This window comes from Saimiri boliviensis, chromosome 7, assembly GCF_048565385.1.
Source record: "Saimiri boliviensis isolate mSaiBol1 chromosome 7, mSaiBol1.pri, whole genome shotgun sequence".
Lineage (NCBI taxonomy): Eukaryota > Metazoa > Chordata > Mammalia > Primates > Cebidae > Saimiri > Saimiri boliviensis.
In genome coordinates, this window is record NC_133455.1 from 80,364,242 (window position 1) to 80,385,389 (window position 21,148).

The 21,148-nt window shown below is 39.4% G+C and overlaps 2 protein-coding genes across 5 annotated transcripts in view; one reads left to right on the forward strand and one right to left on the reverse strand.

Moving 5' to 3' along the window:
- The window catches only part of TMBIM4 (transmembrane BAX inhibitor motif containing 4), a 31,340-nt gene extending 19,355 nt beyond the window's left edge, over positions 1-11,985 (reverse strand). Inside the window, exons 1-2 of one of the 3 annotated variants that reach the window (XM_074402856.1) lie at positions 11,889-11,985; positions 3,382-3,520 (exon numbers count right to left, since the gene is read on the reverse strand). In XM_074402856.1, coding sequence (XP_074258957.1) covers positions 3,382-3,520; positions 11,889-11,985 — 236 coding nt within the window. Of the gene's footprint in view, positions 1-39; positions 119-3,381; positions 3,521-11,888 lie in introns of all 3 variants that reach the window. The other 2 variants (XM_074402854.1, XM_003926533.4) reach the window with 2 other exon arrangements.
- Positions 11,986-12,091: 106 nt separating this feature from the next.
- IRAK3 (interleukin 1 receptor associated kinase 3) overlaps positions 12,092-21,148 on the forward strand; it is a 69,230-nt gene continuing 60,173 nt past the window's right edge. The window contains exons 1-2 of one of the 2 annotated variants that reach the window (XM_074402852.1): positions 12,092-12,232; positions 16,262-16,285. The gene's annotated coding sequence lies outside the window, so the exon portion shown is untranslated. The remainder of the gene's footprint in view (positions 12,233-16,261; positions 16,286-21,148) is intronic. The other variant, XM_074402851.1, reaches the window with a different exon arrangement.

The window sequence follows — 21,148 nt, forward strand, 5'->3', positions numbered from 1 at the left end:
TACTGATTTCTCCCCTTCTATTTGACATCTCAAACTTACCATGGCTAAAATCGGAGCTCTTCATGTATCCAAATTTGCTGTTCTCCTAGTCTTCTCATCGATAACCAGCACCAACATCCTCCAAGCCAAACACAGAAGTCATCTTTGATTACCGTCTCCCTGTTCCCAATCTGTCAGCAACTACTGTAGTTCCACTTTTGAAAGTGCAACATATCTGCCTCTTTTGCTCTCCTTTGCTACCTCCCTAGTCAAAGTGTGCCTGATCTCTCACCTGGACCCCTGGAGGAACCTTCTAATTGGTCCCCATGCTTTCACTCTTGTCCCACCTATTTCTCCACACACACCTGTCAAAGTGATCTTTTTGAAAAGTAAACCGTATCATGTGACTATGCTTAAATACTTAAATAATCATTTCACTTAAAATGTCAAAGGTTTTATAGGGCCTGCAAGGTCCTACATGATGTAGTACCTTTCCAATCTCATCTCACAGCACTCTCCCTCACCATGCTTTACCCACATTAGTCATCTTCCTGCTTCAGGGCCTCTGCACTTGCTGTTTCCTCTACTTGGAATGCCCTTATCCTTCTTTACATGTAGTGGTGGTTTAAGATATGTCATAATTCTTTGATACTCCCTTCAATTGAGTCCTAACAAAAAGAATGATGCAAAAGTGGCAATGTGCTACTTCTAAGACCAAGTCATAAATGGCATTATGGCTTCCAAATCCTGCTCTTTCTTAGATCATTTCCTTTGGGACAGTGTTTCTCAATCTTGTTTTCATTATTCCTCACCTGAGTAGCCTTCTAGATATTTTATTCCTAATAGGCCCCTCAATAAAATTTTAATGCCACAAATATACTATATACCTGTTTATGTACCATCACCCTTTGGAAGGATATATGTCACTATACAATCTTAAGCTTTTTTAGATCTTTAGATCCCTCTAAAGAACCAATTATCACCTAATGGGGTCAACAGCACTCCATTAAGAATGCATACTCTAGGGAAGGCCAGCTATGTTGTGAGGAAATTCAGGGAGCCCTATGGGAAAACACATGTGGTAGGAAAGTAAGTTCTCCTGCCAACAGCCAGTGAGAAACTGAGGCCTCCTATGAATAGCCCTATGAGTAGCCTGTCTGGAAGCACACCCTTCATCCCCAGTCAAGCCTCCAGATGACCAGCACTAGCCGATATCTGGACCACAACCGAGGACAAACCCTGAACTAAAACTACACAGATTCTTGACTCTCAGAAACTGAGACAATGCGTATTCATTTAAACCACTAAGGTTCAGGGTAATTTGTGACACAAACAGAATTAATATTTCTCTTGGTTCCTGGAAGTGGGGTGCTGTCGTACCAAACACCTAAAATATGGGAGAGAGCCTTTGGAATCTGACAGTAGATGGAAGCTGGCAGATCTGTGAGGCGAAGGCTAAAAGAACCTTGAAGAAGCTGTTTTATAGAAAGTTAATGCCTTTGAGGCTACTGCATGTGAGGGCTTAAAGGAAAGTGGGTAAAATTTTGTACAAACTGGAGGCAAGAGAAATCTTATTATATACTGATAAAAAGTTGAGCAACACTGTTAACTACAGTTACATCAAAGGTAGAAATTGTGCTTAATGAAGAGGGTGATCAAACTAAGGAGATTTCCAGAGCGTCGGAGGTACCTGCAAGCTTCTTGCTGTTTATACTAAAATGTCAGAGAAGAGAAAGAGATACACAGCGAAAGGAAGAACTGTTAAAACAAAAAGAGGAAAGGCTTCTGACTCAAGGGACAACAAAAAAATACATAAAGAGTATAACTGTAAAATCCTTAGTTAAGACCTCACAAATATCCAAAATTGTGACTCAAAAAAAAAAAAAAAAAAGGATTCAAACAATAGGGCTTTTGAGAAGCTTAAGAAAGTTGTCACTCAGTCTCAGCCAAAGTTCATGCTAAGACATTTTTGGGTATGGCTTTTATTACTGAATGAAATAAAACCCAGTAAGAATCACAGGACACCTACAAAGTTTTCTGAAGAATTACATTGGCAAAAATACCACCTCATATTATCTACCACCAGATGCTGAATATGGCAATAGAGATGATTTGTCTTTTTGTTTAAAAGTCTTTGAGGGGAGCTGTACTTAAGGAACTACTCCCAAGGAACTATACCCAGTGAGCTTCATCAACACCTAGGGTTGATTTAAATGATGAGATTCTAGACTTTGAGATGATGCTATACTGGGGTATTCTGGAGGATCTTAATTTGCATACGGATGACAGATAAATAATTTGTGACCAGAGGGGAAGACTCTGGTGGTTTGAAATATGGCTAGATTATTCGGCACTAGCTTCAAAAGGTGGAGCCTAAATCCCCCTCCCTTGAGTAAGGACTAGACTTAGTCACTTGCTTCTGGTGAACAGAATAAGGAAGATGTAATGATGTGTGTGATTCCATGACTAGGTCATAAAAGGCATTGAGGCTTCTTCCTTGCTCTCCCAGGGACTGCTTGCTCTGGAAAAAGTCAGCTGCCATGTCATGAGGGCACTCAAGCAGCCTATGAAGAGGTTCATATGGTAAGGAACTGAGGCCTCCAGTCAATAGCCATGGGAGCAAAATTTCCTGAAAGCAGATTCTCCAGCCTAGTCAAGCCTTCAGGTGACTGCAGTCCTGGCCAGCATCCTGACTTGAACCTCATGAGAGACCCTGAATCAGAACCACATAGGTAAGACTCTTCCAAATTCCTGACATTCAGAAACTGTGTGTTATAAATACTTGCTATGTTAAGCCACTAAATTTGGGGATAATTTGTTACAAAGCAATAGATAACTAATCTGCCTGGCTAGCTCCTTCTCATGCAATCCACCTGCCATCTCCCTTAAGAGTTCTTCCTCTGGCCATTTCTTAACTAAAATAGCTGCCACCCTAAACTCTAGTTTCTACTCTCACCTCTGTTTCTTTTCTTCAGAGAATTTATCATAGCTAGAAGCTTATTTATTTGCTTACCTCTTTACGGTCTGTCTTTCCTACTGCCCCATCCAAATGACAACTCTGGAGGACTGTGACACTGTCTGGTCACCACTATGTCCCTAACATTTAAGAGAGTGCTGAATCAAGTTTTGTAAACAAAGGAAAATGCTCACTTTCACTAATATAGTTAAAAGAAACACAAATTAAAACATGAATATATTTTTCACCTACCAAAAGAGTCAGCAAAGTATGACCCATGGGCCAAAGCCAGCCCACTACCTGGTTTTGTAACTGAAGTTTTATTGGGACACAATCACCCTCACTTACTTATGTATCCTCTACAACTGCTTTTGCACAATGGCAGAGTTGAGCAGCTGGAACAGACATCTTATGGCCCAGAAAGCTGAATATATTTCCTATCTGGCCTTTTGTAGAAAATGTTCATCAACTCTAATCTACCAGATTGCCAAAGATGAAAAAGTCTGATGATATTCAGTTTTGGTGAGGGTGCAGAAGGTATCCTCATATATTGTTTGCTGAAGGTACAATCTCTCTGGTGGAGAACTGATTGAAGCAATCAAATTTAAAATGCACATGCTCATTTGACTCTATAATTTCACTTCCAAAAATTTATAGTAAAGTCATAATGTAGAAATTTACAAAGATACAGAAGGATGTTCCCTGAAGCACTATTTGAAGGAATGAAAAAAAAAAAAGGTAACAACCATCAAGTGGGGATGGTTAAATAAATTATGGTATATACATACTATGAAAGACTATTGCAAAATAAACTAGCTTAACAGACTATTATATATGGCACATATATTACAATAGACTAGTTATATATACTAGTTTAATCAGCACTATAAAAGTATGCTTAAGTTAGAGACTACACTCAGAAATTCATTCTCACAAAATTTTTCGTAGCTTCATGATTTGTTGTTTTCCACCAATGAACCTTGACATTTTAGACGTATAATATTCAAAAAGTATCTTTCAGAAAAAGTATACATTACAAGCAGCTAATTTGCTTTTTTTTTTTTTTTGAGTAGAATATTTTTAACCTTTTAAGTAGTAACGCACCAACGACAAAAGAGAACCACTTATTTAGTACCAGTGTAGTCAGCTTAAGTTACCAACCTAGTGATAAGGACTCCTACATAAAATGCTCCTACCTAATTTAAATATCTGTGAGCAAACAGACGCTGAGTATCTGGTATTGCAATCAGCACTGTTATAGTGATGTGAGGTACATAGAAGCAAATCAAGAATAAAATTAATGTTTTCCTTAAAACAATCTATAGGCCAGGTGCATTAGATCACGCCTGTAATCCCAGCACTTTGGGAGGCCAACATTGGAGGAGTATTTAAAATAAAGTAACTGCCTGACCCTTAAAACAACCTGGTATAGTCGGTAGGACAGCAATTATGCCTCTTTTACAGATAAGGAATCTAAGAATCAGAAAAGCAAAGTACCCTGCCTCTCTACATTGCTATCAACCAGGACTGTGTTTAATTTTCAGACCCTTAAATCCAGGGCTCTTTCTACTACACTGTGCCATTCCCCAACATCACTAAGAAAATGGCCATTCTTCTCACTACAATGTATGTACAAGGTCATTCTCACCTTGCCATGCCTCATCACAAATTCTGTCTCCCCCATCTCCACCCCATGAATTCCCTTCACAAACAATATTTCTCTCTTGTCTGCCTTTTCAAGGTTTCAGTTACCCACAGTCAACTACAGTCTGAAAATACTACCTACAATAAGATATTTTGAGAGAGACCAATTCGTATAACTATTATTATAGCATATTGTTATATTTGTTCTATCTTATTAATAGTTATTGTATTAACACAATATGGAACGTATCTGCCACAGAAAAAGAGAGACGACTGTATGCAAACCCAGCCCTCCACTGGGATTTTACTTCCTCTTACAGCTCTCCTAGATTATTCCAGTTCACATTGTGAAGTGATTATATGAACTGGGTCATTCCTGTCATACCCAACTAAATAAGAGTTGAGGGGCCAGGGAGAAAACTCATTCAGAGTGAATAGCCTGGTTTTACCTAGCAGCTGCTGAAACAACCTGCTGTGACCATCAGTAGTTGCTTGCCAGTTCCCAGAGGCTTCTCTAGTGCCAATGAGGGTTCTTTCAAAGCAATATGTACCATTGTTCTTTCTAATAAAATCCCCAACCCCTTCTTTGTTCCTCAGACGTACTGCAAACCACCTCGATCTACATATACACCCCAAGTTGCAACTTTATTCCCAAACAAAATGTTTAATTTACAGCTTTGTCTCTGTGTTTTATTTTGTCTTCAACAACACACTCTTGATTCCTTCCCCAAACTCCCTCCAAACTTGGCACTTTAGAATTTAATTAAGCTGCTATCATAGTTAGTTTGGCTAGTGGCCAATTTAACTAATGCCTTAAGAACAGTGACTGTGGCTTCCAAAACTTTTATTTACCTCACTGTCTTTACAGTAGATGCTTCATTAGTAGCACCTAGAAAGGGATTGTACAAAAAATATATTTATTAAATGTATGTTAATGATTCAAATGTTTCCTTAATGACAATGCCTTGAGTCACCAAGGCCTCTAATGAGTGCCTTCTATTCATACACCAGATACTACCTCTACAGTCATTTAATTTCCTGCAATGGCTGCCATTTTCTATCTCTCCTTCCCTGAAGTGACCTATTCTCTTTTCCTCATTTCTGGGACTAGCAGGGACTATCTTTCTCCTTGGGGTATCTATGAGTTAGCTAGTTCTCATGTACTCCTTAGTACTTGCAGTCGTAGTTGTTAATTACACTAATGTATCAATCATATTGTTACTGTTCATTTTAAAGTTGGATGGTATATTAGTCCATTCTCGTGCTGCTATAAAGAACTGCCCCAGACTGGGTAATTTATAAAGGAAGGACGTTTAATTGACTCCCATTTCTACAGTGGCAGTGGTGGGGGAGCCTCAGTAAAGTTACAATCAAGGCAGAAGGGGAAGCAAACATGTCCTTCTTTTCATGGCAGCAGAAAGGCGAAGTGTCAAGCAAAAAGGGGAAAAGCCCCTTATAAAACCATCAGATCTAGTGAGAACTCACTATCACAAGAACAGCATGAGTGTAACCACCCCTTTGATTAAATTACCTCCCACTTGGTCCCTCTCACAACACATGAGGATGATGATAGGAACTACAATTCAAGGTGTGATCTGAGTGGGGACACAGAACCAAATCCTATCAGATAGAATCTGAGAATACCTTATTGGTTTAAGAGACATATCCTTTAGAAAGCTGAGCTTCAACACAAATTCTCAAACTCCTCCAAAAATCTGAAGAGGAGGGAACCCTTCAAACTCATTTTACGAAGCCAGCATTACCCTGATACCAAAGCCAAAGACACTACAAGAAAACTACAGGGCAATGTCCCTGATGAATACAGATGCAAAAATCCTCAACAATATACTAGCAAACAGAATTCAATAGCACATTAAAAGGATTATAGATCATCACCAAGCACCATTTATTCCTGGACTGTGAGGATGGTTCAATACATGAAAATTACTCAATATAACAGCACATATAAAGAATGTTGGGGGAAAAAGAAACATGATCATCTCAACTGATGCAGAAAAAGCTTTCGACAAAATTCCACAACCCTTCATGATAAAAACACTCAATAAAGTAGAAACTGAAAGAAACTATCTCAGCATAATAAACATCATTGTTCCACAGTAGCAGTTTTATGCAAACCAACCCCAAATTCCAAGAAAGCTGAGAGACTGAAGAAAGAGGCAGACAAATCTATTTTCTTAGAAAGAAACATTTAAGGCCAGGTACGGTGGCTCACGCCTGTAATCCCAGCACTTTGGGAGGCCGAGGCGGGCAGATCACAAGGTCAGGAGATCAAGACCATCCTGGCCAACACGGTGAAACCTTGTCTCTACTAAAAACACAAAAAAATTAGCTGGGCATGGTGGCTGGCACCTGTAATCCCAGCTACTCAGGAAGCTGAGGCCAAAAATAGCTTGAAGCCAGGACATGAAGGTTGCAGTGAGCCGAGATCGCACACTGCACTCCAGCCTGGGACAGAGGGAGACTCCATCTCACAGAATACAACAGAGCTCCAATAATAAATAAATCCTTGTATATATGATCCTTTTTTATTTTATTTTATTTTATTTGAGACACAGTCTCACTCTGTTGCCCAGGCTGGAGTACGGTAGCACAATCATAGCTTGCTGCAGCCTCAACTTCCCAAGCTCAGGTGAATTCTCCCACCTTGGCCTCCCAAAATGCTGGGATTGTAGGTGTGAGCTACTGCATCCAACCTTGTGAATCTTCTTTAGTGGGGTATCTGTTCAAGTCTTTTGCAGATAAATATTTGTCTTCTTATTGTTGTTTTAAGAGTTTTTGTGTATTTTGGATAACAGTCCTTAATTAAGCATACCTTTTGAAAATATTTTCTCTCAGTATGTATTCTGTCTTATTCTCCTGATTTTCTTCACTTTAAAATCAGGTTTTATTTTGTTATTGAATGGTAGGATTTCGTTTTTTCTTTTCATTTATTGAGATAAAGTCGCCCTCTGTCACTCAGGCTGGAGTGCAGTGGCCCAATCTCGGCTCACTGCAGCCTCTACCTCCTGGGTTCAAGCGATTCTCCTGCCTCAACCTCCTGAATAGCTGGGATTACAGGTGCATGCCACCACACCTGGCTAATTTTTGTACTTTTAGTAGAGACAGGATTTTACCATGTATGTTGGTCAGGCTGGTCTCGAACTCTTGACCTTGTGATCTGCCTGCCTCAGCCTCCCAAAGTGCTGCAATTACAGACGTAAGGCATTGTGCCCAATCAGAATTTCTTTATTTATTCTGGATATTAGCCCCTTACAGGATATATGATTTGCAAATATTTTCACCCATTTTATAGGCCTTTTCGCTGTTGATTGTGTTCTTTGATACACAGATGTTTTAAATTTTGACGTAGTCAAATTTATCTATTTTTACTTTTGTTGCCTGTTTTTCATGTCATGTCTAAGAAATCCATTACCAAATCCAATGTCCTCCTATTTTTTTTTTATGAGTTTTATAGTTTTAGGTCTTACATTTAGGTCTTTGATCTTTTTTGAGGTAATTTTTGTATATGGTGTAAGGTAAGGGTTTAATTTCATTCTTTTGCATGTGGATATTCAATTTTCCCAACACCATTTGTTAAAGAGACTGCCCTTTTCTCATTTGATTGGCTGGGCGCAGTGGCTTATACCTGAAATCCTGGCACTTTTGATCACTTGAGCCTAGGAGTTTGAGATCAGCTTGAGCAACATGGCAAAACCCCATCTCTTCTAAAAATACCAAAAAAAAAAAATAGCTAGGCATGATGGCATGTGCTTGTAGTTCCGCTACTCAGGAGACTGAGGTGGGAGGATCATCTGCGCCTGGGACATTGAGGTTGCAGTGAGCTGTGATTGTACCACTGCACTCCAGTCTGAGAGAAAGAGTGATACTTTGTCTTGGAAAAAAAGAAAAAGAAAAAGAAAAAGAAAGAAAAAAATAAGAAGAACAAGAACCAACAAAACAAAAACAACAGATGGCAAATAAGTATACGAAAAGATGTTCAACATTATAAATCATTAGAGAATTACAAGTTAAAGCAACAAGGAGATGCCACTACACACCTGTTAAACAGCCAAAATCCAAAACACTGACATCATCCAATGCTGGTGAGGATGTGGAACCAACAAGAACTCTCATTCATTGCTGGTGGAAGTGCAAAATAGTACAGCCACTTTGTAAGACAGTTTGGTGATATCTTATGAACCTAAAGATGCTCTTACTATACAATACAGCAATTGTGTTGCCTGGTATTTACCCAAATGATTGAAAACTTATGTCCACACAAAAACCTGCACGTGGACATTTACAAAACAGCTTTATTGACAAAACTTGAAGCAGCCAAGATTTCCTTCAGTAGGTGAAGGAATAAACTGTAGCACATCCAAACAATGGGATATATTTAGCGTTAAAGAAAAATGAGCTATCAAGCCATGCAAAGACATGTAGAAAACCTTAAATGTATATTATAAGTGAAAAAGGCCAATCTGAAAGGTTATATAATGATTCCAACTATACGGTATTCGGGAAAAGACAAAACTATGGAGACAATATAAGATAAGCAGGAAGGGAGGGATGAATGGGCAGACCACAGAGGAATTTTTTTTAAGGCAGTGAAACTACCCTGTATGATACTATAATGGTGGATACATCTCATTAAACATTTGTCAAACTCATAGACTGTATGACACTAAAAGTGAACTTTAATGTAAACGATGGTCTTTGAGTGATAATGAGGTATCAGTCTAGGTTCACTGATTGTGACAAACATTCCACTGTGGTACAGAACATTATTAGTGCAAGAGGCTTGGGACAAAGCAGAAAGGGTATGTAAGAACTCCGTTCTTTCTGATAAATTTTGCTATGAACCTAAAATTGCTTTAAAAAAAAAATAAAGGCTTTTGTTTTTTTTTTTTTTTATCCCATTGGGCAAAGGACTTGAATAACATTTCTCCAAGGAAGATGTATAAATGCCCCACAAGCATATTTTTTAAATGTGCAACATCATTAAATCATTAGAGAAATGCATATCAAAACCTAAAGGACACATCACCTCACACTCATTTGATGGCTACTTTCATTTTAAAAAATAAAAGAATAGAATGTGTTGGCAAGGATGTAGAAAAAGGTGAACCTTGTGCACTGTTGCTGAGAATGTAAAATGATGTAGCCCCTATCGAAAACAGTATGGCAGTTCCTTAAATAATTAAAAATAGAACTACTGCATAATCCAGTGATTCCACTTCTGGGTATATATTCAAAAGAAGTAAAGCAGGGTCTTGAAGAGATATGTGCACACCTATATTCATGACAGCATTATTCAAAACAGTCAAGAAGTAGAAGCAAAACAAATGTCCATCAGTGGATGAATAAACAAAATTTGGCATATACATACAAAGTAATATTACTGCCTTAAAAAGGAAATTCTGCAGCCAGGTGCCATGGTTCATGCCTATAATCCCAGTAATTTGGGAGGCTAAGGTGGGAGGATCGCTTGAGTCCAGGAGTTCAAGATTGGACTGGGCAACATGGTGAAACTCGTCTCTACCAAAAATACAAAGAAACTAGTCAGGCATGGTGACCTGCACTTGTAGTCCCAGCTACTTGGGAGGCTGAGGTGGGAGGATCACCTGAGCCCAGAAGGTAGAGGCTGCAGTGAGCAAGCAGTGATCTCACCACTTCACTCCAGCCTGGGTGAGAGTAAGACCCTGTCTCAAAAAAAAAAAAAAGGAAATTCTGGCATTGCCACAATATGGATGTATGAAGACATTACCCTACTTGAAATAAGCCAATCACAAAATACAAATACTGATTGTATCTATAGTAGCCAAATTCACAGAGACAGAAAGTGAAATGATGGTTCCAGGGACTGGGGGAAGGAAGGAATGGGGAGTCGTTTAATAGGTACAGAGTTTCCGTTTTGTAAGATTAAAATCTGGATGTCGGGTGCTGTATAAGTTTAGTCTAAAGCTATCCCTTTAGATATTTTAAGTTCAGCCTAGGGTTTCTCCGTATATAGTGAACTATAACCTAATTGAATATGTAAATAGGAAGCAAAATATGCTTGAACCAATCACTGAGTTTCAGCCAATCAAAGATGGCCAAGTGTTCAAATCATGTTCAAACAGGGCAAAAGCCAAGCTGTAACCAATCAACTGTTTCTGTACCTGACATCTATTTTCTGTACATCATTTTACTTTTTCTCTCCATAAATCTCCCACTAGCGGCAGCCCCCGTCACTCTGAACCTATTCTGGTTCCGGGACCTGCCCAATTCCAAATCATTCTTTGCTCAAACTCTGTTAAATTTAATGTGTCTAAAGTTGTTCTTTTAACAGTGTAAAACCATATGAATGTACTTAACACTACTGAACTGTACACTTAGAAAGAGTTAAGATGGTAAATTTTATGTTACCTCTATTTTACCACAAGTTTTTTAAAGAGCTGAGCTCACTTGCCAAAATAATTTCAAAATTCAATTCCAAAAATATAAATGCTAGGCACCAAGATTCTTGGCGCATCAGAACTATCTTTATCTTTCCTTTTCCAGAACAAGTTCTAGGCACCAAAATTGTTAGCGCATCATCTTTCCTTTTCCAGAAAAAGTCCCAGCGGCCTAGACAGGCTGAAAGTCTGGGGCTGCTTAGGTGATCGAACGGCCAAACTACAGCAGGCAATGACTTCCACTTAGATGAAGCTCAGCATTTTAAATTCAAAAATTTCTGCCCACTGGCTACTATGTAATAACTTTTAACAGCATTTTGACTGACTTAGAAAGCTTCTGTGTCCAGCAACTTGCTCAATAACACTGAATGCATTCTGGGCCCTGAGGAGAGTAAACAGCAGTCAGAGAGCTGCCGGCCTAGCACGGGACGGTAACTATAAACCTGTCACACCGAACCCCACTGAGCAAAAACATCAGGCCTTGGATTCCACTCCTGTGTACGTCACAGTGATCCATCAACTCATTTCCACCACGTTTCTTTTCACTTCAAGATGCCAAATGAAGGCTGCGACAGCCCCTTCCTACGCCGCGGCGCCCGCTGGGGATCCGGGGCGCACAGGGAGGAGCCGCAGGCCTCCCGGGCCTGGAGCCAGCCCACAACCCCTGGGAAGGAAGGGAGGGAGCGCCTCTGCCGACTCCCGGAGGAGGGCGCCCGTTCTCCGGTCCCCGGGGAAGGAGGGCTGGGAGCTCAGCGAGGGCTCCCCGTGAGTCCCGGGAGGTGGCGGCTAGCCCTCCGAAACCGGAAATCCGCCTCTAGAGGCCGAGCGGAGCGGACGAGCCGCCGAGAGGCACTGGGGAGGGGACAACGTACCCATTCGGATGTGCACGCTGGCGGAGGCCACGCTGCTGCCATAGTTGAAGTCGTCCTCGATTGAGGAACAAGGGTACCGGGCATCGGGATCGGCCATGGCGGCAACTGCACCCCTACCCGCCCCGGCCGAGCCCAGGACACTCAGCTGACCACAACCCCCTCCTACCCACTTCCGCGAAGAAGAGCCCAGCCCCAACAAGCCGAGCGACGTCGGCGGGCGAACCCCGAGCGAGTCGATTGTCTCGCCTCCAAAATGCCAGCTGGGCGGAGGAAGAGGGGTTAGCTCCGGGTTAGGAAGGAAGAGAAAACGGTTTACATCCCCAGCGCCATCTGAAGTGAAAGAGGTAAGCCCTCTCACCTGGGGGAGTTGCTAAAGTGATAGAAGCCGCGTCCCAGTCACCCATCCACTCAGCAAACACCCATCTCATTCATCCACTCTTTCAATAATCACACTGAGGATGCACTTGTACTTCTATTATTCTTAATAATAATACTTATATTTGTTGAGGACTTTCTATAAACCAGGCTTTCTGAATGAAGTAATATTTAATCCTGAAAGGCAAGTAGGAGCCAACCAGAGAAAGTAGTGATGTAAGCTGGTTCTCAAGGGACCAACGTCTGCAAAAGGAGGGACGCGGGAGCTCAGCTGGTATAGGGGACAGGGGGCAAAGAATGAAGCTGGATAGCTAAACAAAGGCCAGATCATTCCTATGCAGAAGTGTAATATATTGGAGAGGGCCATGACCAGAGACAGAGAAAAGGGGATAAAGTTGCACTACTCTAAGAGAGAGATGACAGTAGCAAATACAATGGATTAGAGTGAATATTTATATTATTGTCATTCCAATATAAAGAGATGTAGACATACCCAGAGTAGTGTCATCCTAGGGTCCCTTGGAATTGTTTTTATGAGTTTATTTTGATCTACCCACATTGCCCAGTCCTCGCCTTAACCACAGCACCCAAACACTTAGCAAGTGGAATTTAGAACAGTTGTGGAACAGTCTGTTCTGAAACTAAATCCTTAAACTTGACGTTCTTAGAAGCTTTTGCCAAAAGAACTAACCTCACTTCCATAAGGACAAGGGGAAAAAAAGCTTTATCTTTTATGACTTTACAAACATTTTACAAGCATATCATTTATATTTGTTTTTGTTGGTTTGTTTGGGACAGAGTCTCAGTCTGCGCCCAGGCTCTATCTCAGCTCACAGCAGCCTCGACCTCCTGAGGTCAGGTGACCACGCCCAGCTAATTTTTTGCATTTTTTATACAGACGGAATTTCTCTATGTTGCCCATGCTGGTCTCACCAACCTGGACTCAAGTACAGTGGCTCTATCTCAGCTCACAGCAGCCTCGACCTCCTGAGGTCAGGTGACCACGCCCAGCTAATTTTTTGTATTTTTTATACAGACGGAATTTCTCTATGTTGCCCATGCTGGTCTCACCAACCTGGACTCAAGTAATCCGCCCACCTTGGCTTCCCAAAGTGCTGAGATTACAGGCATGAGCCACTGTTCTTGCTCCCTCATTTCAATTTGTTGAGTGGATAGGTGAAAGGAACATGACCTCTATCACCTTAGCTACTCTACAGGTGAGAGGACTTAAAAAGCTTGTTGAGAAAAGTTTCACTTCAGATGACACTGGGAATGCAATCCATTTTCTCTCCCATCCTAACCTGAAGCCATCCCTCTCTTTCTCTGCTCCATCATAATAATAGAATTTATTAAGAGGACAAACTGGAGCTGAACTGGGAACCCAACTTTGTATTGACTAAAAACAGCATCAACAAAGTTTGATCCTCTACCTTTTGCCAGTTACAAAAAATAAATTCCAGATCGTGGATCTAAATGTGAAAGGGAAAACAATAAAACTTAAAGAAATGGACATAGGAGAATATGGCTTGGAGAAAAGCAAATATTTCTAAAACTAGATACAAAAAAGCACCTAACTTCAAAGAAAAAGATAGACAAATTAAATTATATTAAAATTAGGAATTTCTAGTAATCAAAATATAGCATAAGAGAGTGAAAAGGAAGCCATAGAGTAGGGGAAGATATCTGCTATACATGTAACCTGCATAAGGCTCCTTTTCAGAATATAAAAATAATTGTTACAAATCTGGACCAAAAAAAGACAGTCCATAGAGGAATAGACAAAAGACTGGAACAAGAACCTAACACACACACACACACACACACACACAGCCAAGTGGGCTAATATACATATGAAAAGATGATCAGAGAAATGTAAATAAATGCCAAAATGAGATCTTTCAGCACTCACCAAGTGATTAAAATTAAGAGATTGATAATATCAAGTGTTGACAAGACTGAATTATATAGAAGTCAAACAAGAGCTGACTTCAAAGGTCATAAGGACCCTTCACTTGGTTTAATGCTCAGCTGTCACCATTTTGAAATTCTTAATAATCTGGCCTTTGAATGTGTGTTTCATAAGTGAAGTCTCAAAGTGCAATGGAACATGAACATGTATAGAAGAGGTATGCACAATGTGGTTGTCCACTGTTTCCTGCCAATCATTTGCATTTAAGCATTTAGGATGCCCCATGAGCACAGAAGTCTTTTGGACCTGCAATATATGAGAGTTAAGCTAGACTCAAAGCTAGCAAAAGATAATCATGTCACACCTGAGACTTAGTAAAGGGAAGGGAAGGCACTGACAGCCCCAAGAGGCCTAGCTTTCCTTACCAGAGAGAACTTACTTTGAATGCAGAAAGAAGGCGATAACGTTTTAAGAAACGTGAATGACCAAGGAATCTTTTCACATCTTTGTTGTTGTTGTTGTTGTTTGTAATAGGGTCTTGTTCTGTTGCCCAGGTTGGAGGGCCGTGGTGCACTTATAGCTCACTGGCTCACTGCAGCCTCAAACTCCTGGGCTCAAGGGCTCTCCCTATCTTAGCCTCCTGAGTAGCTAAGACTACAGGTGCACGCCACCATGCCCAACCAATTTTTAAAATTTTTTGAGATGGGGTCTTGCTGTGTTTCCCAGGCTGGTCTTGAGCTCCTGGCCTTAAGCAATCCTCCAGCCTTGGCCTCACAAAGTGCTGGGATTACAAGCTGTCACATTCTTTTTTACTTGTGTTCTTTCCCTGTAAATGTCAACCACTTGCACTCAAAATGAAGACACAGAAAGAAAGGGAAAGATATGGCAATCATATTTCCTTTTCTCTTCAGGCTATCCTTTGCAATAAGCTGAAAGTAAAGAGTGTTGGTATAGTTTGCATGTATCAAGAGGTGAAATAAAAATAATTGATTTAGTTTTGGGTGACTTTTTCACAGTTCTAAGAATAAAATAAATACATACAAGCTTTGAAATACAAATTGTGTTATTTTGGTGATTCCACATACGCATTAAATGCCCTTCTAAATTTGTATTTAAAACTAGCGTTGCAAAATATAAAGATAAATGGCAAAATTTGTGCTAATAATTTTTAATGATTTTTTTTTTACTACGCTAAATAGCAAGTAAAAAAACATCATGGCAAGTCAAGAGCTTGCAAAAGAAATGAAAAAGCTTTCTATTTAAGTATCTTTAATAGGGCTTTTTCCTGCTTTTTGAACAAGAGGGCCTACATATTTACTTCTTGCTGGGCCTCACAAATTATGTAGATGAAACAATTCCTTTGGAAAATTGGTAGTATCTACCAAAGTTGAAGATACACTGCAAGTTCTATGACTCGGCAGTTCTACTCCTAGGCAGAGTATATGTCCAACAGAAATGCATGCACATGTTTACAAAAGACATATCCAAGAATACACATAGCCACATGATTCTTAATAGCCAAAAACTAGAAACAATGAAAATTGTCCACTATTGGAAAAAACGAATAAATTACAGCATTTTATATAATCACATACTTTATATAATTAAAATGAACAAATTGACATGTCCATGGATCAAGCTTACAAACATAGTGCTAAGCGAAAGAAATCCAAGGCAAGGAATATATAGAATAACATAAAGAATAATGAAAAGTTGAAAAGCAAACAAAAGTAATGTATGGTCTTAGACATCAGGAAGTTGTTTATCTTTGGGGAAAAGGAAGGGATAATCATTGGGAGGAGGTACTTAGAAAGACTTCTTTGATTCCAGTAATATTCTATTTCCTGGCTGGTTACATATGTTCACTTCTTGATAATGAGGCAAGCTATTTTTACTTAGGATTTGTGTATATGTTATACTTAAATGTCTATATTTTACTTAAATTTTAAAAATTGTTGTAAAAAAGTGAAAAATTATTTGCTCCCTCTCAGTTTAGATAAGAAAGCTGTCTTATGACAATAAAGCATTTACTTACAGACATGAACTCCAATAACTCAGTAGTAATCTAATGCTTCTCTTTCTTTTAAAGCTACAATTTCAAGGAAAGTACTTTGTAAGTAAAATCACTAATCTGAAGGAAATTTTAGTGATTTTTCAAGACCTATCTGCATGTTTCCTCTTTCTTCTAACCATCTCATCATCATTCTGACCTCCTTTTCATCTGTGTTTGCTCTACAAATCCCAAGCTAAAACGTCTTCGGAACTATTCTCAAACTACAATTCTGTCCTTATTTCTGAATTGCCTAGAAAACACAAATTTTATTTTGTTTTTGGCTTTTGGATAATAACCTACATTCAGCATTAAAGGTCATAGAGACATAAGCTGCAATGATCCTTAAAATTGTTTTATTTATAAAATTTTATTTACAGTTCAACCTCAGTGGCCAGAATAGTGGAGATTTGTAAGGCTCACGGATTACTTAAAAAGAGCAAGGGCTTTTACAGCCAAATAAACTAGAATCCCAATCCTAGCTCACTCACTCATTTTCAGGCATCTAAACTAATATCTCCAGGCCTATGTTTTCTCTATTGTAAACTTAAAATTGGAATACCTAAACTGCAGAGTTGTTGGAATATTAAGTGAGTCATTATGTACAGCATTCAGCTCTGTGATAGTAAGTGCTCAATAAAGTTTACTTTTCTCTTTCACTGAACCTTAAAGGATAGGCAGGATTTGACAGCTATTAAGGAGTGAGGAATGATTTAGTTTTGCTAGACTTTTCCTTTTTCTTTCTTTCTTTCTTCCTTTTTTTTTTTTTTTTTTTTTAGAGACAGGATCTCTCCATATTGCCCAGGCTGGTCTCAAACCCCTGGGCTCAAGCAATACTCCTGTCTCAGCCTCCCAAAGTGCTGGGACTACAGGCTGAGCCACCACACCCAGCCTCGCACAGTGCTTTTAAGAATGAAATAAATATGTGTCTCCCTTAGAAGTGAGGAAAAGAAGGGAATGGAAATGGCCAGAGGTAAGAATGAACATAACCACCATGAGCTGAACTTTAGAGAGCCTTCGATGGTAGGACTCTATTTTGTAATGGAGAGCCACCAAAGATTTTTTTGAGGGAGTAATATGTTGAAAACTCTGTTTAATGTTGACTAATTTGAAGATAAAATGAATTGGGAGAAAGCTGGGCTAGAGAGGCAGCATGGTTTTAAGGTTAGGTAGGCCTCATTTTTCTTGTCTGTAAAATGCAGATAGCATTGATACCTACTTCCAGGTGACAATGTGTGTGTGGTATAATAAAAAATCTATTTGGCCATTGTTCTGGCACAAAGACCAAATATGTTTCCTGGCACAGAGCTTCAAAAACCCTTGGAATTTCTAGAGTGACAAGAATGTCTTCTGTTATTCTTAATAAGCCCCTTTCATATTGGAATCTATGCAACTCATGAGATGACTCATGGGGGGCCCTTACATAATTTCAAGGAAGGGGATGACCACACCAGAAAGACCAAGCACATGACCAAGGGATTGGAATTATCAGCCACCCTGTCCTGGAGACTGAGTTCAATCAGAATGGTCAACAATTTATTAAGTCATACATATGTAATGAAACCTCAGATAAAAACTGAAATAATGAAGTTCTGAGAGCTTTGTGGTTGGTGAACACATTGATATTCTGGAAGGGTAGAGCATCTGGAGAGAGCTGGAACCCATATCCTGGACCTTTACAGACCTTGCCACCCTATGTGGCTCTTCATCTTGCTGTCCATTTGTGTCCTTTATAATAAAATAGTAATAATAAGCATAGCACTTTCCTGAATCCCATGAGTTATTCTAGTGGGTTATCCAACTTGGAGGAAGTCATGGGGACTCAAATTTTTAGCTAGGCAGAGATGCAGATAGCTTGCAGATACCTGAGTCTTGCAGCTGGCATTTGAAGTGGTGGCTGTTTTATAGGACTGAGCCCTTTAATTGCGGGGTCTGCAGTAACTCTGGGTAGTTAGTGTTAGAAATCATGGACCTTGTCCTTAACTTGTGGAGTCTGTACTAAGTTAGTAGTTAGTGTTAGAATTGGGATGAATTGCAGGACACCCAGTTGGTGTCGGAGAATTGTTATCGGAACATTGTGTGTCAAGTAGTAACACTGTGCCTATCAAACGGTGAGTGCTTATTAAAGGGTAGCTGTAATTATTATTGTCTGGAGGCAAGGTCATGACTTCTTTCATTCATTAGACATTTATTGGGAAGTTACTCTGTGCCAAGCAGCATGCGAGATACACAAAGATGGCTGACTCCTCCGCTACACACCAATCCTCCACAAACCCACCAGAAAACAATATCAGAAAGAGTTCCAATGGAAAGAAGTACTGAATGTTATGGAACTTAGAAAGAAATTATGAACTCTGGGGAGATTATAAATAGTGTTATGGAGATTATAAAGTATTTCAGTTTCCTAGGGCTGCTGTAACCAGTTACCACAAAGAGTGATTTGAAACAACAGAAGTTTCTTCTCTCACAGTTCTTGAAGCCAGGAGTCTGGAATCAAGATGTCTGTGTATGGTTTGTTCCTTCTGAAGGCTCTGAGGAAGCATCTGTTCCATGCCTCTCTCCCAGCTTCTGGTGGTTGCCAGCAATCTTTGGAGTTCCTTGTCTGTTCCTGCATCACTCCTCTCTCTGCCTCTGTTGTTACATGGCCTTTTCCCCCTCTGTGCCTCCAAGTCCAAATTTCTCTCTTCTCGTAAAGTCACTAGTCATTGAATTAGGAGATACCCTAATCCAATATGAGCTTGTCTTAACTTGATTGGATTTGCAATGTCCCTATTTCCAATTAAGGTCACATTCAGGAGTTCTCAGGGTTAGGACTGAAACATACATTTTGGGGGTATACAATTCAACCTGCAACACAGAGATGGTGACTTTTCAATTGAGTATTAAAGGATAAGTAGGGGTTCACGAGGTTAGAGATACTGCAAAACCTCAAACATGAAGTAACTAGTTCAGACAAATTGGAAAAGACCCAGACACATATAAGAAATACTGCAGAAGAACAAGATTTGGTGACTGATTAGATATAGGCACCTAGCACAAGGTGCTCAGTAAATTTTTCTGAATATAGTATTAGTCAGTCAAAATTACTCAGTGTTACCTTGGCCCATGTGACCAGAGACAAGGAAGTTGATTTTCTAGGAAATAATCAGTTTGGGACATGTTGATTTGAAATGAAAGCAAGAAAACCAAATGCAATTGTTCAATAAATACCAGAGACAGGAGGTGAGAAGAGAATCTGCAGACAGGTTAGGGCTGATGACACAAATATCAAAGTAGTTGATTTAGAGATTGATAGATGAAGAATGAGATTAAATGAAACCTCTAAGACCTAGAATAAAAAGATCAACGAATTCAGCCCATGCATACATCATACAGGCCAGAAGAAGAGCTAGTTAGGGAAAGAGAAGAAACAGTCAGCAGTGCAGGAAAAAAAAAAAAAAAAAAATTGAGTATCATCATGGAGGACAAAAAAGGCAAAAATTGAGGAAAGATGGTATGTAATGAGAGGGTAAATGCTATGAAATGGTCAGAATGAGTCCTGAGGACATTTGATCTGAAAAATTACTAAGATTTTTAAACCTAAATATGCTGAATATTTGCACATACAGACCTTTGTTATTGTCTTCCTTATAAAGGCACCAGATTACATCCAAGCTTTATTCTTTCAAGATTTCAGAACAATGTAATAAATTCTGTACAAGAAGAACAAGAGGAACAATAACCTCTGTGAGAGACTGGAAGATGTGGATAATGAATGACCAAGTGTTAGGATGTATACTGTGAAACACAATGATGTAACATCATTTCTTGAATTTATGTGCAGAGAGTTTGTTATGGACTGAATGTTTCTAAAACCCCCACCCCCAAGCCCTATCACTGACCCAAATTTTTATATGGAAGTCCAAACCACTGGAGTGGCTGTATTTGGAGATGGGACATCTAAAGAAGTAATTAAGGTTAAATAAGGTCATAGGGGTAGGGCCCTGATCCTGTAGGATTAGTGTCTCCATATGAAATGTCTTTATAAGAAGAGACATCAGAGAGCTTGTTCACACTTGCCATATGCAGAAGTCAAGGAAAGAACTTGTGAGGGTGTAGCAAAAAGGGGGCCACCTACGAGATGGAAGGAGAGCCCTCCCCAGAAATTGGATCCTGCCAACACCTTGAGTTTAGACTTCCAGTCTCCAGAACTGTGAGCAAATAAGTTTTTGTCTTTTAGGCCATCCAGTCTGTGGGATTTTGTTGTGGTAGCCTGAGCAGACTAAGATACGGTTTATTTGGGGGATTTATTCAGTGACAAGGAAAAGAAAGTCAAATCCTCCAGAGGAAAAATAAACAAGATTTATGTTCATTATATGCCAAAGAAATTTGAGATACGTTAAATAAGATTTTTATTGTATACACATTTTTATAAGTATTTTTCCAGTAAATATTGCACCCAGAGTTCTTATGGCCAACAGCAGTTGTGTCACCTGCAAACTGTAGGAGTTGGACTAGAACCTCTAAGTCCTTTCCAGTCTCAAACTGCAAACAATCTGAGTAAATATTTTAATGAAAGAGAAAATGTTTAGCCATAATCTTAGCTTTTTTTTTTTTTTTTTTTTTTTTTTGACCACATGTCTGGGGTTCTCCTAGGGGTAATATAAATGTTTGCTTCAAAAACAGAACTTTAGCGAAATTATAAAAAGCCTTTGGCTGAAAGTTATTCAGTTGTAAAAATCAGACTTTTAAAAGTCAGTGGTGACTAAGCAAAAGTTATAGCAACCCTAAACTGAAAAATGCCATGAAAATGATTTAGAAAGAAAATGATCAAATGGGATTACTCACAAAGTGTTGGAAGAAATGACTTTTTATAGTTGAGGATTTTCTAATCACAGAGATGACACATAACTAGAAAATTTTGAAAATACAAAAAGCGCAAGTAAG